Consider the following 15,254-nt stretch of genomic DNA (forward strand, 5'->3'; position numbering starts at 1 on the left):
GCTATAGTGTAAGCGCATAGTACTCGGTAGGAGAGAGCGAGAAAGAGGACAAGATCATGTCTCGCCTCTTTCCAACCTGGGCTGCGTCGGCAGTGGAGGCATAGGTGCGACATATTATCGTTTCTCTCCGCACGTAATTAAACGCCCCATACGGGGTAGCATCTTGTCTCATTCTCCCGTCATCGTGTGCGTTTGGCGAATTTTCAATCAGTGACCAAACCACCTGGGCTCGGAGCATGAAATTCTGACAACCACCCAAACGATACTCTGTATGTAGAGATATATCTACAAATGGACGAAGTGTGTAGGGAGGATTTCTGCTTTCGGCCAAGTGCCCCGGAGTCTTGCATGATGTGTGGCGTTGGGAAGTGGCCAGTAATAGAAGCGGGTTCGGAGGTGGAAAAAATGGCCCCGTGGATCGCACGGGTAAAATGCACCGAGTAGATTTTGGATTCTTTTTCGCTGTTCTAAGAATACGACAAGGCCCTTCCATGATCTCAGGGGGTCATTCGAAATTCCATTCAAACCCCCCCCCCCCCCCCCCCCCCCCCCCAGATCGAGAGATACCCCCCTTTGTGTTCACCCCCACTGATCGAAAGATTGCAAGCACAACATTCCCTGGGTAATCTAATTGGTGCTAGTGGAGGATCAGACGGACCAGTCGCATTGCAAGCTCTGGGTCACTTTTTCCATGATGTGCATAGGTTCCCTGTGCACAGAATATTTTGGGGATCCACTGACAGTTCAGGAGAATAGGTTGTAGTCCGTAGATGAATTTAGTGATATGGTGGAGATGGTACGAAGTATAGAAATAGAGCACTGAATAATCCATGTATCTATAACATAGATATTGCTCCGTGTATCACATCGAATTATTTATGCTCCGTGAGTAATATAACATAGAACAAGATCATGTAATCTAATAATCTATTATATTAATCCCAGAGAAAGTCCTGTAACCCCTGAACACAGTTACGCACCCCCTTTCCGCACTGGAGACGCTAACCTGACTAGCGTGTTTTTTCCCAGTCTGGCACAAAGGAAGATCAATTCTCCTAGAGATCTCTCATCTTCCAATTCTTGAGACTTGCTCTAGAATAGTCTTTCTCATACCTCGAGGGGATATGACGGAATTCGATGTTCAACATCTCTGATGGATTCAATGGATATGGGCTTCTTGCCCACCATAAAATGCTCCAATTGCGGGTGCAATGTCGATATCTCATCTATGGGGGATCACACTTGCAGTCGGAATGATTTCGGTAGGCTTCAATCAATCAACGTGGGCGCGAGTCTATGATGGCTAACTGTATAGCCCCGGTTGCACCTATCCCATCACCGCCTCCATCGGCAGGATTCGATTCGGACCGATTCGCAGAGGCCAAGGTTAGCCGGGGCCCTCCCCTGGCCATAGACCCCTCCGCTGCAAGTATGTCTCGTCATGTGGGGAGTTGATGGGATCCACGACTAATCCTACGGATAGATCGAGCATTCTTACAGCCAAATGTGCCGACACCGGTTAGCAGTGTGCATATGTCATCACCTCTCCCTGCCAATCCGGCACCTGCATCTACGGTGGTGCGCCCGTCCACGCACAGTCTGACCGATGATTCGGTTTTTTCGTTCCCCATGCCAGGAAATAGGTCACCGACTGAAGTGAGGACACAAAGTACAATGATGGCTCAGACGGCGTCTAAATCCCAATCCCCAGTTTCGTCGTCGGGACAAGCGGTGGCTTTGAAGCCGGAGAATGTACAACTTCCACCTAGTCCAATGCCGTCCAAGTCTCCGGATACGAATCACCAAAGGGAGGAGTCGGTGTCTTCTTTCGCCAGCAGTCGCTACGGTAATTCCACAACGAGGTCATCGGTCAACAGCGTCTCGCAGGGGTTCCGGTCAATTATGGACGACACACCGCCAGTCCCACCGGCACCTCTCCGCACTTCCAAGAAGAATTCTGTCCACCGTGATTCCGATGTTTCGGTGGTTCCATCCCCGATTAGCAAGGAGGAAGCCAGTGGATTCGACTTTGGTATTCTCAGAGGCCAAAGCCCGACTTCCGGACCACAAGCTCTCCCCGAAGAACCTTCGTCGGCCCAATTCCAAGATCAAACACAATACGTCGCTTTTAATCCCGTACACCTCCACCCTGTGACAGAGGAAACAGAGCCTGGTAGCGATGCGCCAAGGAAAAGCTCCAACGCAAGCATGACGAGTGTATTTTCCGTCACCAGCTTCGCCCGGGCTCTCGGTCTGGATGACCAAATGAATAGCTCTGAAAGCTCTGGCTCTGATTCATCATATTCTGATGCTCGCAGCGGTAGTTCAATGTCTAGTCTTCCTTCCGTTGCTAGCTTCAATCGATACAAACCCACCGATCCGCTCAATCTAAAACATCTCGCCCATACTCGACAGACGGTTTTAGAAATACCCGGTCATATACGGAGCTCCGTGGAGGGTGTCCCTCACATGCCAGCTGCGTTATTCAGCCCTGACTCACCCACCGACCCTTCAATCAACCGAGGTGGTGTGTCATTAATTGCCGAAAGGAAAGAAGTGCTCCCGACTCCGACCCCGATACAGCCAAAACAACCAACCGCCCCAAAGTCACCAACACAACCAAGACAATCTATCCCCCCAAATTCACCAACACAACCAAGGCAATCTATCCCCCCAAAGTCACCAACACAACCAAGGCAATCTTTCCCCCCAAAGTCACCAACACAGCCGAAACAATCTATCCCCCCCAATTCACCAACACAGCCGAAACAATCTATCCCCCCCAATTCACCAACGCAGCGAAAACAATCTATCCCCCCAAAGTCACCAACACAACCAAGGCAATCTTTCCCCCCAAAGTCACCAACACAGCCGAAACAATCTATCCCCCCCAATTCACCAACACAGCCGAAACAATCTATCCCCCCCAATTCACCAACGCAGCGAAAACAATCTATCCCCCCAAAGTCACCAACACAACCAAGACAGTCTGTTCGTTCAAAGTCACCAACACAACCAAAAGAACCTGTTCCCCCAAAGTCACCAACACAAACAACACCAACCCGGTCCGGGACACGTTCAAAGGGGAGGTGTAAGGGTTGCAACGAGACGATTACAGGAAAATCGGTGTCATCCTCGGACGGCCGTCTCACAGGTCGATACCACCGTGGTTGTTTCGTTTGCTTTGAGTGCCACTCTCCCTTCCAAACAGCCGATTTCTACGTTCTCAACAACAGACCCTTCTGCGCCCAACACTACCACGAGCGCAACGGGTCCCTTTGCGCCGGCTGCAACACCGGCATCGAGGGTCACTACTTGGAAACCGTCGAGCGGAACCCTGCACGGCCAGATCGCCGTCGATTCCACACCCACTGCTTGCAATGTCGTACATGTCATGTCCTTCTCAAGGGCGACTACTTCGAGTGGAATGGTGAAGTCTTTTGCGAAAGAGATGCGCGCCGAGCCGCTGCTGCCTCCCACCCACCACCTCCTGGTCCTCCTGGTCGTCGCCGGCCCAACCTACCCCCGTCTCCCCTCGCCCAGTCCGGCCAATTCTCTCCCGGTCCGTACCCTATGCCTGGTGGAAGACTTGGACCAGCGCATGGACCTGGACTCCACCCTGGTTCCCGATTCCCCACTGGAGGTGGAGGGCGGTTCCCCGAACGACGGACTACTAGGCTTATGATGATTTGAGAAAATCGTCAGCACCTTCTCTTCTGGGAACCTTGGGAAGCACTGGGGTTTTATATTCCTCTTGTCCGCATACCGCGGATTTCACTCCCCACTTCCTCCGTTCCTTTAAACATCGCGATATACCCTTTGCTATCTTACCCATCTGACTTTCGCTGGCAATGGCGTTTATCGTCTGTTTTTCCCTCGCATCGGGCCCATCCTTCAGTCTGCATCCATTGAAAACGCCTCATGGGGATGTTTTTTTTTTGTGATTTGGGGGCCACCATCCGGGGTGGTATATTTTGTTGATCTCTTCCTCATGCCGAAATGCTCTAATGTAATTACTCTTTCTCGGCTAGGTGTTTTATTAGCGGATTATTTCTTTTACAGGATTAACAAGTTTAATGGACACAAGATTTAATGTCGCTTCTAAGTTTCATCTGTCACCAACAACCGAAAGTCATGCCTCATTATATCATCATTAACCATCAATGTGCCACCCCCACCCTCATCTCGACACTACACAACTATTTCGACTTGTGTTTCTCAAACTCGAGTCGCTCAACCGGGGTAAGATACATCCGTTTCAAGATCCAACCAAAGCAAATCACATAAAGCGCCACCGCGATGATCTGAATCCGTTGTCGCAAAGGGATCCGATCTAATTCGGGATTCGGGGCACCCAAAACACCCGTATGTTCCTTCTCCCACCCCTCACAGACCTGCCGGAACCGACCGGGCTCATCGGAGATAACTCCGTCGATCCCGTGCCGGATGCACCATCGCATTAGATTCGGCGCATTCACCGTCCAAACATACACTTGACGTCGGGCTGCGCGCGCCTCGTCTAAAAACCCTCGCCCGAGCGGGCCCATCAAGATCATCTGGTTGACGTTGAACGAGATTAGGGGTACTTGGAGGAACTGGCGCGCATAGCTCAAGTCAACGCAGATGAGCGTAACTGCGTACCGTGGCAAGTGCTTTGCTCGTGCGGGTAGGTATCGTGCAGACCAGCAGCCGAGAACTATTCGGCGGTGCCAGTCGGGCGCGTCCGTGGGTTTGGGGACTGACTCGATGGTTTTGGCAATTCGTTGCATTATATCGAAGGGTTCATTTGTGAGCTGGAGTTAGAGTTAAGGTTAGTCTTCAGAGAGAGAGAGAAAGAGACAATGTCCGAGTTGGGGAGAATAGCTTCGCTACCTTTATGTCTAGCAAGATCCAGAAATTCTCCCGACCCGGTTGGCTTAAGTATTCCAGCACATCGATCAACCGGGGCATTGGTTCGTGGGGGGCTTGTAAGGTTCGCAGAGTTTTTAAATACTCCCAGTCGCAGTCGATGACCTTTTTCTTGATACCGTAGCAGCGCATGAGGCTTGCATCCTTGGAGATATAAGCGTGGTCCTAGATCGCGGGTTGGGTGTACCTACATGTGACAACACCACGATCCCATCACGGGAGATATGGAGATCGAGCTCGAGGGCTTGAGCTCCAGCCCGGATTGCACCATCGATTGATAATAGAGTATTCTCGGGATATTGGCCTTTGAAGCCTCGGTGGGCGATGGCTTGGGGTAAACGCGGGGAGGCGTGGGCAACCGCGGAGTGGTGGAAATGAGCTTGCCGGGAATGAGTTAACTTGACAACGTCGAGATGGAGGTGAAGGTACCTGGAATTTCTTGGAAATGCTCTTCCGGAGATATTGGTGATGTGTCGTCCATTTTGAAAGGAGTTGTGAGAGTTGAAGAAGTGAAGGAGTGAAGAATGGAGATGGGTTGATCGAACAGGGCCGTCGGAGTTTGGCGGAGATAGGCCCCGCTGCACTGCACAGCCTACGGTGGATGGTGCATATTTGCTTGCCGGACTTGCCGTTCTCTCCTGTGGGAGAACACCAAATGGTTAGTATCAGCACTAAGTGATATCCATGTTGTCATCGATTGTCAGAGAGAAAGCAGCCCTGGGGCGTTGAAGATGTTGGTCGAACACCTCGATTACTCAGCACCTCCAAGGTCTTGATGGATCCAAATCTCCAAATTTCTCCAACTCGATTTGTGACCGGCTTCAGTTCTTAATTTCACCTTGTTGCAGTTCTTTTCAATTGAGCCTGTTCTTCAAATAGAGTGGTTAAGAATGGCCGTTAAACAATGGGTCTCGTCCTTAAAGGGTATTGACGGCCTTAGCCAGACCGAAGCTCCAATGCCTGCAATAGGGCCAAGCGAAGTATTGGTGGAGATCCATGCTGTCTCTCTGAACTACCGCGACGTGGAAGGCAAGCCAACTGCCAAGAATGTCTGTGCAGCATTTATGCTGACCGAGACTTCCAGTGACTAATGGCGAATATAAACATCACAAAACCGCCGAACAAGATACCATGATTGTGCCCTGCTCAGACATGTGTGGAGTGGTGACACAGGTTGGGCCTGACGTGACCAAGTGGACAGTTGGTGACCGGGTGCTTTCGACTTTTCTGCCCGATCATCAAACCGGCCAGGTGACTGAGAAGGAACTTGCCAAGAGCCTGGGGCTGCCGCAGGATGGTGTCCTTGCAACTCACCGCATGTTCCCTGACTATGGCCTGGTAAAAGCGCCTAGTTTCATGTCAGATGAGGAGGCGGCGACGCTTCCCATTGCTTCAGTCACGGCGTGGATGTCTATCAATGGCATGCGACCGATAGGGCAGAGTGGCGGACAGGACGAATACGTCTTGCTCCAGGGAACTGGTGGCGTGGCTATCGCCGGGCTGCAGATTGCAAAGGCCGCTGGAGCGAAGGGTGGGTAAACGAATTTATTAACGTTCATAGGAGTAAAATGCTGACCCTGCAAACAGTTATCATCACCTCCTCGTCCGATGTCAAATTGGACCAGGCTAAAAAGCTAGGTGCTGATTTTACTATCAACTACCACACAAACCCCAACTGGGAAGCCGAAGTGATGAAAATTACTGATAATCGCGGTGTTGATATCATCTTGGAAGTTGGCGGTGCCAAAACCTTGCGAAAGAGCTTCGATTGCATCGCTTTTGGGGGATTGATCAACTGCATTGGCTATGTCTCAGGCAAAATAGATGCCGATGAGGACCGCCTGAATGTCAATTTATTGACTCTCCGTCGAACTGTGACACTCAAAGGGATTATCAACGGTCCTAAGGATCGGTTTGAAGAGATGATCCGTTTTTATGAGATTAACGAGATTCAGCCGGTAGTCAACCGAGTCTTTTCGTTTGCCGATTCCAAAGAAGCATTCAAATTCCTGGAAAGCGGCAGCCACTTCGGCAAGGTAGTTATCAAGGTTCAATAGAGCCCTCAAGCTCTAAAAAATTGGAATTTCATTGTCAAATAGTTCAGAAACCCCGAGAACATTCACTTCTAACTGTTTCCACTCGGCTTGAGTACTCCGGCAGCAATTCCCAGATCTTCTCCCATTTCCTTCCCGGCCACCGTCAACTTGTTGCAATCCTGCAGCACAAACAGGAGACGAGCCCATTCTGTCTCGCTAGTATTTCGCCACCCATGCATCGTAGCCCGTTGTACCGCAACACCCCCTCGGTTCATGATGACTGGGTCGCTATCTTCCAAGATCATTTCGATTTGTCCTTCGAGCACTACACCATAGTCAAGACTCTGCGTCCGGTGAACCACGGCCCGGTTGTTGGGGGCGAAGTCCACAATGCGGCAAACGGTTCCACCAGGGTTAACGAGGCCCAACCGGTTCGATCTTTTCAATGTCTCGTAGGTCTTCACGTCCGCGTCATTGTTGAGATCAGGATAGAATTGGTTCGTGTAAACAACGTTAAATGCCATCCCTTTTTCCTGGAGTGATTCCCATTCAGCCGGTGTCGAGGAATGGATCACTGCTTTTCCGTTTTCATTGTGGCCTGTGACATGCCGTGTTATGGCTCGCAGAGATGATAGCTGGCTGGTATTGGAAGCCATCGTTTATCGGATGAGGAGTGTAATCGGAGGCGAGACACTGTAAAAATCAGGCAAATGTCCAGAGAACAATGTGAGCCCTAGGACTGTGTTTATATTCCTTGATCCACGTGATGCGGGCATGTTGCATGGATGTCAAGAAACCGGACAGCGGTGAGCTGGATGGGAGTCACATTGGCTCGCGGGTATTTGCCGATCGATGTGGGCATATTCAGAAGCAATCGACAGGTCTAATTGAAAGATTGTCAACTCGGTTGCCACTTTGGACGAGGACTGCTCAATGGCCCATACTTGTGAGATCGACCACACACAGGAAAGATAACGGAGATGAATGTTGCAGCGATTTTCAGCTGCTTCGATGTACAAAGTACGCCAGGAAGAATCGGGATTTTCTTTGCCCAGGTCCACGGCTAAGCACCATCCTTCTTACGGCGCTAGGCATTTAAGGGAATTTTTAGCTTCGCTGATTATCTCAACTGAGTGCTGTTTGGTCTATCAGAGCTTCGATTGCTTTGCGCCAGGTCTTTGCAAATTGGGACACATATTCGGCAAAGAATCCCTCAACGACGTGTCCAACGTGGTGTCTGGACGAGTCATGCACTTCGAAAATATCACATTGCCGTGGGAAATACATTAAGCGTAACACGGATAGCTCATCCAGGACGCGTGCTCCTACTGCATCTTCCGTCAGATCGGGATTCAAGGCTAACATCTGCACCAGATCAAACGATAAATCCTAAACACATCTTGCATCGCTCATTACCACAATCTCACTTCTTGAACCATAGGGTGAGCGGCCATTGTATGCTATGTCCTATAAGCGACAACTGCAAGTCTTTATAATTTTCAAAGGTACAAGAATAGAGTGAATTACAGATAGTCTGCATAATTGGTTGTGCTGAACCGATGGTACTTCAGCGCGGTCAGCTTAAAGGTGATAAATATTCCGGCCTGTTATAGATACATCTACAACATAGTGTTCCGCAAAGCCCAACCCGCAGCCCTTTGATGGGGGTCCACAAGGCCCCTATGGTAAAGCCCATGATTACGCATAACCACAGTCTTAGCATACATAAAATGGCTGAACAATCTCTGTTTTTTACGTATGTTTCAGCCTGCATAGAGCAGCCTATATGTACTAGAGATCTCGAGGCCTAAGGCCGTGAAAGGAGATAAACGCAAAAAACGATTCTCACTCGGCCGTTGTATGTTTTCATCTCCTCGACGCGTCTTCTTCGTCCGCTGAAATCTCTCTGTTGCTGTAGTATCTAGGGATCAAAATATAACGGACAATTTAGGGCTTAAGTAGTAATCATTATACCCAAAGTTACTGGGAAATTCTACATTACACATGTAGCTACTACGAATTGGTATATTTGCACGGTTTAGTGCATTTTAGGCCCTATTGGACCCCTATTCAAAGTCCAGCCCGTTTTTTGAGTTAGATTAGGCTGGGCTAAGGGCGTTATGGGCCTTGCGGAGGTCTAGATACATCTACATGTAGACCGACACTCAGATGGTGGTATCGACGGATGGAATCCGCTGTAGGACCCAACGAACTTCATCGGCGACTCTTTCAGGCTCGGTGAGCTGAATGGTCTGACCACTCTGGGACATCGTGGAGAAGCGTGCATTAGTCGACAGATTCAGAAGTTCACGCTGAAACGCCTCCTCGCTGTGGTCCAAGTTGGCTAGATATTCACGAAAGGTCGCTTGCTGAGCGTCAGTCCCCAACCCCTGTTCCACACCCTGGTGGTACATCCGCCTCATTTCCCGGAGAGAGTTCCCGCGAAGCACACTAAGCGGCTTGCCGTGCAACAGATCCCGACCCCGGGCGGAGTTGTTGCTTCTTGGCTAGGACGTCGCGGCTGATCTGTAACTGGGGTAGCTCCCGGGCGGCCTGGCGCTCGTGGTGGGGGCTACGCTCCTCGGCTATCAGCTCCGCCCACTCGGACTCGGTCAGTCGGTGATCGCGGTTCAGACCCACAACCTCCCTATAGTCGAACCCCGCCGTGACGGCAGCGATGCTGGGATCGGGCCACGTCTCGGTGAACATCCGTTCTTGCACGGCATCCACAAGCACCATGCCGCAGATGTCTTCTGGCCTGCGCGTGGCCAGAAACTCCCGCGCGAGCATCCCGCCCCATGAATGGCCTACTACTAGGTACGGGGGTGGAAGTGCCGCGGCAAGTAGCAGTCTAGACACGCTCTTCGACGATCGTCAAGGAGTCCGGCTCCGCTGTTGGGCATGCCTCGCTCTGGCCGTAGCCGGTCCGTTGATATAGTAGGATGGATGCCTCTTTCTCAAGATGGCGACACACTCCGCTCCATTCTAGTGTGCTGCTCGTGATCCCAGTGATTACCACCACTAGCGGAGTGCCGGGTTGCCGAGGGATCCCTCACAACGCATAGCTTAAGGAGTGGGGTTCGATGTGAGCGGTTTGCCGGAAGTGCTCCATGGTATAAAGCGACAGGTGGGTTTTGGGAATGAAAAGCTGCATGCAACTTAATCTCAATTCGAGAAGAGTGAATTCAAACACTCAAAAGGGTGGGGATTCTTTTAACGGCGGAGTCGCCTTTCGAATTTTGAAATTTTGGAATTAGGTGGCCTAACATCAATGGCTCATGCTACATGAGCTAAGTGTTTAGCTGCACCAAACACAATTTACACGAAATCACTGGGAATAGCAATGATTTTTATGGTTCCTCGCCCCTTGATGTTCCCCGAATGGACGATTCTCCCAATTGAAGAGGGAACGACTCACATATGTACTCTACCCAACGCTACTGTAGGCAAAACAACCTTTGATTGACTTCATTATTAGTAATACGGAGGAGCCGAAGTCGCGATGGGTGGGATAATGCAGGTATTATGATACTACCAAGGGACACTACGTCGTTGCTCGTTGAGGTCACCATTGATTCGGCCCTGGATCATCCTGAAAGCAAGCAAAGGGGGTTGAGGTCAAATTTTACTGACCAGTACCATATAATTACATGGAGTACCCTTTAAGGTAAGAAGTACCACTTCAAGGCACTTAGAGTATACATGTGGTCGACAAGTTGAGGAGTTTGGAGGTAGGATGACTGTGTACGATGTTCGGGAACATCTAGGTAGGTTAACCAATTCGATAACTCGGAAATGAGAGTGAGTAGCTAGAACTCTGCCTGGGAGAATATCTACCGATCGGAGTTAAATCCTGGGTGGCCTACTGGAGGACGTCGCTCGTAGGTGTCGCGATTAGAGAACATGAGGCGTATAGAGGGATAGACATTCATTTTCGCATAACTAGATACAGATGTGAGATTTCGACCTTCTACAAAAACCATCGGAAATCAGCAGACGCCGGCCCATCTCTCATTCGCTCCGTTGGAATGTCCCGTGCCCGAATGGTGACTCCATCACTACGGTCGCGTCGTTTGTTGTCCAGCCACATGTAGAGTGCCAGGGAAGCCGTCAGACAAGCGCCAGTAGCACCAAATGCAGCAACGCTGATCAGCGCAGGGTAATACTTGGGTGCATCTTGCTTCCGGAACAAGTTGCTGCTCACCAAGCCCATCAAGTTGGCCAATGGCACGCCGATACTAGTCAACAGTACACGGCGACCCTCATGGGCAATATTGTTGTTATACCAGGTACTAAGCATCACGGATGGCGCGGATGTTCCCCAAGTCATCATGAAAGTCGCAAAGTACGCGACCTGGATGTCAGTCTGGACATTGTCGATGGATGCATAGATCATGAACCCGGAGAACGTAAGCAGGAAACCCAGAACAATGAATGGCGATCGGAGTCTGGTCCAATCTGAAGAGAATGCGAGTAGCAACAGCATCACTGCTCCTGTCACATTTGGTGCCACGGTGTATAGGTTGGTTTTGACGGTGGGAAAACCCAGCCCTCCGACGATCTGCGGCATGAAGAGCGCCACACCCTGTAAAGGCACGCCGAGACAGATTTCAATGCACAAGAAGGCGTATGTCGTGGGATGTTTGAAGATGCCTAGGGCCTCGCGGAAGCTGAACTTCTCGTTGACCACTGCACTGGAGTCGACCTGAATTCGGTGAAAAGCTAGCGCCTTCTCCTCCTCGGTTAAGAACTTCGCCTCGGCCGCGCTCCGTGGAAGATAAAAGAACGCAAATGTGGCCAAGATAACAGTGACGCCGCCCTCAATAATGAAGAGGTAGCGCCAATTGGGGATCGGAGACCCCTCGATCTGGAACACTCCAAACGCAATGAGTCCAGAGAAGGCGTTTGCAATGTTCGACGCAGCGTAGAAAACAGCCAGGCGACGAGCCAGCTCGCCACGACGGTAGAATGTGGTCAAGTAGTAGATGACCAGCGGGAAGAATGCAGCCTCGGACATGCCCAGGAACCAGCGCAAGGCGAACAGACCACTAAAATTGTAGGCGGCGGAGGAGAGCATCGTTAAAGAACCAAATGAGAACATCAGAACTGGAAGTACGCGCGCTGGACTGAATTTCTTTCCAAGCATCGAGAATGGCGGTGCAAAGATCACAAATGGAATGAAAAATATCGATAACAGGAGATTATACTCATTTGGCTTGAAGTTCAAGTCTAATCATTCAATCAGTCTCAAGTCTCAGTCGCGTGAATCGAGGATTTCCCATACCCTTACTCATTCCATCAGTTTCGGCATTTCCAAGATTTCCCTTGTCTAAGGCATTAAATAGATCTGTCGCTAGTCAGTTCTGCGCTACTGACAAGATTGCAGACGTACACATCACCGCTAGAATAGGGAGCAGGCGAAAGTCAAACTTCCGACAGAGACGACGTTCAGCCTTGGGATCGACGACTCGGGTCCCCTCGTCCATCACACCCGGGACAGATCCATAGCCTTTCAGTGTATAGGAATCTTTCACAAGGCCCAAGGTGTCCGGTTTCTTCGCCGTCCCATCGGGCGACGCGCGCGCTGGACTCGACATGTTCTGTGGAGAGTATTGGAGGCAACGAAACACAGAAAGACCGCGTCGATGGACTTCCTAAAAAGTCTTAAGGCTCTAGATGTAAGCTTCTCTTTTATCGAAAGAGAGGTGACATCCCTTGCTCTGTTAGATAAGAAGAAGGTTGCATCACCCATGCATGAATATCACCCCCCACCCGTTTCTCCGCATCATGATGAGCTTGGCTGAATCGGCAAAGATCGCCTGAGATGGTCGCATCCGGACTCTACTGTTGGCTGTGTATAGGCTCATCTGTGGGGGAAGGTACCTCTTTCCTGCGAGCTTGATTTGAATCTCAAGTCACAGATCGTCCATGCTTGTATTCCAGAAAGAAATCTTGTCCCTTTTTCTCCCTTGAGATCCCATGCGGATCGTGTCTTAGTGGCTTATTCACGTTTTAAAAACACCTGGATCCTTTCCATGCATCACTAGACAATCTCGAATCGGTAAAATCAGGGTTGGATCCCCATTCCGGCATACCAAGTAGGGTTGCATCCGTCGCATGATCTCACCACATTGAAGCCTATAGCGGATTTGAGACAGGAAAGGTCCTCAGAAAGCCGTTTTTAATGGGCTCACAGTTTACCGGAATATTCATATCCATATCTTTGGAGAGAAGCAAATTCTCCCAATGAGACGGCGTACTCCTTCCAGTATTGTCGATCCCATTTTCAAATCAAATTCGAATCATTTTCTTATTGGGCAGCAGCATTTAGCCTTTAGAATCGTGATCTTGAAATGTCCCATCTCTGATAGTGTTAGCCAACCTAAAAGAAGTGCTTTTGTCTTCATGCAGCCCCCTAAGGGCACGTGGGTTTTTATCACGGCTTTGACAAAAATAGCATTGAGCCGAGCCATGACCGCATAGACTACAGACACAAAGTTGTGTTCTACATCTGCTACTCTAGTTCTTCAGGATGGTGCAATTTACCCAATTATCCAAGGTGCCGCCCAAAAGAGTGGCTGCATTTACCCATTCCCCCGCAAGTTGTCTTTGCGGAAAGGACATGCAGCGGGAAAATGGAGACGCCAACTTTCAGACCGAATTCATCCAGATTATCCGGAGACAAATTGTCAGATAAATGACTATAAATTGCAGGGCGAGAATTGGGTTGGAATCCCGGGGGAAAGGTGCCCCTTGTTCCAGGTCGTCAACTACGTGCCACAACAGTGAAGATGCTTCGCCTCAAATCAGTATTTCTCATCGCTCTGTGCGCCCACTTGGTATCGTCCTACCCTTTTCTAGCCCGAGAAACATATGACACCAAAGCAGACTCGCACTGGGTGAACATATGGACTACTATGCCCCAGTTGGTCGAACCTTCTAATCTACCCCCTATTCCATTCGTACGTTGGACGTTCTTGCCACGGGAAAAGAAAAAAAAAGACTGCCCCAATACTGATTTTGGGGCACAGAATGGATCCACCGCTGTCTTCAGTAATACTACCATTCGCCAAACCCTCCAGGTTTCGTTAGCTGCGCAGGAGATCCGTATTCGACTGTCTAATGCGTTCGGGACACATGATCTCAAGATCACCAATGTGACTATCAGCCTACCAGTGAGCCAGCGGGTGGGAGTCAGTGGTCTACAGACAGAGACATTGAAAACGGTGCTCTTCAATGGAAGCCCAGATGTGGAGATCCCGAACCGTGGACTGGTTGTGTCAGACCCACTAAAATTCCCTGTTGAGGCCCAATCAGCTCTCATGATCAACATCTATCTCGCAGAGGGACAGACAGGATTCTCCATCACTGGCCATCCTGGAAGTAGAACGACTTCATACCTGGCTTTGGGGGATTGGACTCGAGCAGAGAACCTCACCGACGTATCTGTTCAAAGTACGGAGCATTGGTAAGTGTTCTCCCGCAAGCTGTCTGATTAGCTCGGTTGCTAATCTGCATCTAACCTGTATTTCAGGTATTTTATCAGTGGGGTAGAGGCTTTGCTCCCTTCTGGGTCTAGTGGCTTCGTTCTCATTGGCGATAGCATCACAGATGGGCGAGGAAGCACTACAAATGGTAATGATCGGTAAGTGGACCGTCCCGTCTACTATGTCTAGATCTAGGGTGAACCAATTTAGCTGGCCAGATCTGTTGCTGGCAAGAATGCAAAAGCATCCCTCCACATCAACTCTCGCCATTCTCAACCAGGCTGCTGGCGGAAATCGTATTCTACAAGATGGCCTAGGTCCGAATGTGATCAGCCGTCTTGATCGAGACGTCTTGGCACAGTCTGGAGTGAAATATGCGATGATCTTCGAAGGCGTCAACGATATTGGTGGTGCTGATAGCGATGCAGCCACGCAGGCGGAGATTGAGAAGAAACTGGTTGCGGCATATAAACAAATCACGGCAAGGGTGCATGCCTTGGGCATCCCGGTATTTGGAGCCACTCTCACGCCATTTGGCTCGTCGACGAGCTCTGACTATGTGCAACCTTACTCAAGTGCCGAGCGGGAGAGGACCCGTCAACGAATTAATGAATTTATCCGGGGAAGTGCCGTGTTTGATGCAGTTTTGGATTTTGACCGCATATTGAGTGATCCGCAGGCGCCATCTCAGTTGCTGGAAAAATATGACTCAGGAGACCACCTGCATCCCAGTGTGGCGGGATATCAAGAGTTGGCGGATTCTTTCCCTCTTGGGGTATTTGAGTGATATTAACATGATCATTCTCAAGGGCTAACGAGAGGA

At 50.1% G+C, this 15,254-nt stretch overlaps 9 protein-coding genes across 9 annotated transcripts; 4 read left to right on the top strand and 5 right to left on the bottom strand.

The window, feature by feature from the left end:
* Positions 1-1,228: 1,228 nt before the first annotated feature.
* Positions 1,229-1,741, top strand: Pdw03_3150 (Zinc finger, LIM-type; the record flags this gene model as incomplete). Its single annotated transcript, XM_066100404.1, has 4 exons — positions 1,229-1,262; positions 1,316-1,429; positions 1,484-1,656; positions 1,712-1,741. The coding sequence occupies 4 exons, from the start codon at positions 1,229-1,231 to the stop codon at positions 1,739-1,741; spliced, it is 351 nt and encodes a 116-aa protein (XP_065955804.1).
* Positions 1,742-1,902: 161 nt separating this feature from the next.
* Pdw03_3151 (Paxillin-like protein) lies at positions 1,903-3,693 on the top strand (the record flags this gene model as incomplete). Its single annotated transcript, XM_066100405.1, has 2 exons — positions 1,903-2,527; positions 3,119-3,693. The coding sequence occupies 2 exons, from the start codon at positions 1,903-1,905 to the stop codon at positions 3,691-3,693; spliced, it is 1,200 nt and encodes a 399-aa protein (XP_065955805.1).
* Positions 3,694-4,199: 506 nt separating this feature from the next.
* On the bottom strand, positions 4,200-5,389 carry Pdw03_3152 (Glycerophosphoryl diester phosphodiesterase; the record flags this gene model as incomplete). Its single annotated transcript, XM_066100406.1, has 4 exons — positions 4,200-4,793; positions 4,873-5,052; positions 5,100-5,287; positions 5,338-5,389. The coding sequence occupies 4 exons, from the start codon at positions 5,387-5,389 to the stop codon at positions 4,200-4,202; spliced, it is 1,014 nt and encodes a 337-aa protein (XP_065955806.1).
* A 409-nt stretch (positions 5,390-5,798) lies between these two features.
* On the top strand, positions 5,799-6,965 carry Pdw03_3153 (Alcohol dehydrogenase superfamily, zinc-containing; the record flags this gene model as incomplete). Its single annotated transcript, XM_014676990.2, has 3 exons — positions 5,799-5,937; positions 5,993-6,439; positions 6,496-6,965. The coding sequence occupies 3 exons, from the start codon at positions 5,799-5,801 to the stop codon at positions 6,963-6,965; spliced, it is 1,056 nt and encodes a 351-aa protein (XP_014532476.2).
* Positions 6,966-7,033: 68 nt separating this feature from the next.
* On the bottom strand, positions 7,034-7,600 carry Pdw03_3154 (Cupin 2, conserved barrel; the record flags this gene model as incomplete). The annotated part of the gene is made up of 1 exon (XM_014676989.1): positions 7,034-7,600. One exon carries the CDS (start codon positions 7,598-7,600, stop codon positions 7,034-7,036), a length of 567 nt encoding a protein of 188 aa, XP_014532475.1.
* Positions 7,601-9,109: 1,509 nt separating this feature from the next.
* On the bottom strand, positions 9,110-9,367 carry Pdw03_3155 (catalytic protein; the record flags this gene model as incomplete). The annotated part of the gene is made up of 1 exon (XM_066100407.1): positions 9,110-9,367. The coding sequence occupies one exon, from the start codon at positions 9,365-9,367 to the stop codon at positions 9,110-9,112; it is 258 nt and encodes an 85-aa protein (XP_065955807.1).
* Positions 9,368-9,395: 28 nt separating this feature from the next.
* Pdw03_3156 (Alpha/beta hydrolase, putative) lies at positions 9,396-9,734 on the bottom strand (the record flags this gene model as incomplete). Its single annotated transcript, XM_014676988.2, has 1 exon — positions 9,396-9,734. One exon carries the CDS (start codon positions 9,732-9,734, stop codon positions 9,396-9,398), a length of 339 nt encoding a protein of 112 aa, XP_014532474.2.
* A 1,180-nt stretch (positions 9,735-10,914) lies between these two features.
* On the bottom strand, positions 10,915-12,541 carry Pdw03_3157 (MFS transporter, putative; the record flags this gene model as incomplete). Its single annotated transcript, XM_066100408.1, has 3 exons — positions 10,915-12,173; positions 12,229-12,291; positions 12,337-12,541. 3 exons carry the CDS (start codon positions 12,539-12,541, stop codon positions 10,915-10,917), a joined length of 1,527 nt encoding a protein of 508 aa, XP_065955808.1.
* A 1,194-nt stretch (positions 12,542-13,735) lies between these two features.
* Pdw03_3158 (Extracellular GDSL-like lipase/acylhydrolase, putative) lies at positions 13,736-15,218 on the top strand (the record flags this gene model as incomplete). The annotated part of the gene is made up of 4 exons (XM_014676986.1): positions 13,736-13,906; positions 13,976-14,412; positions 14,479-14,589; positions 14,642-15,218. The coding sequence occupies 4 exons, from the start codon at positions 13,736-13,738 to the stop codon at positions 15,216-15,218; spliced, it is 1,296 nt and encodes a 431-aa protein (XP_014532472.1).
* Positions 15,219-15,254: the final 36 nt, after the last annotated feature.

Source organism: Penicillium digitatum, chromosome 1 (genome assembly GCF_016767815.1).
Source record: "Penicillium digitatum chromosome 1, complete sequence".
Lineage (NCBI taxonomy): Eukaryota > Fungi > Ascomycota > Eurotiomycetes > Eurotiales > Aspergillaceae > Penicillium > Penicillium digitatum.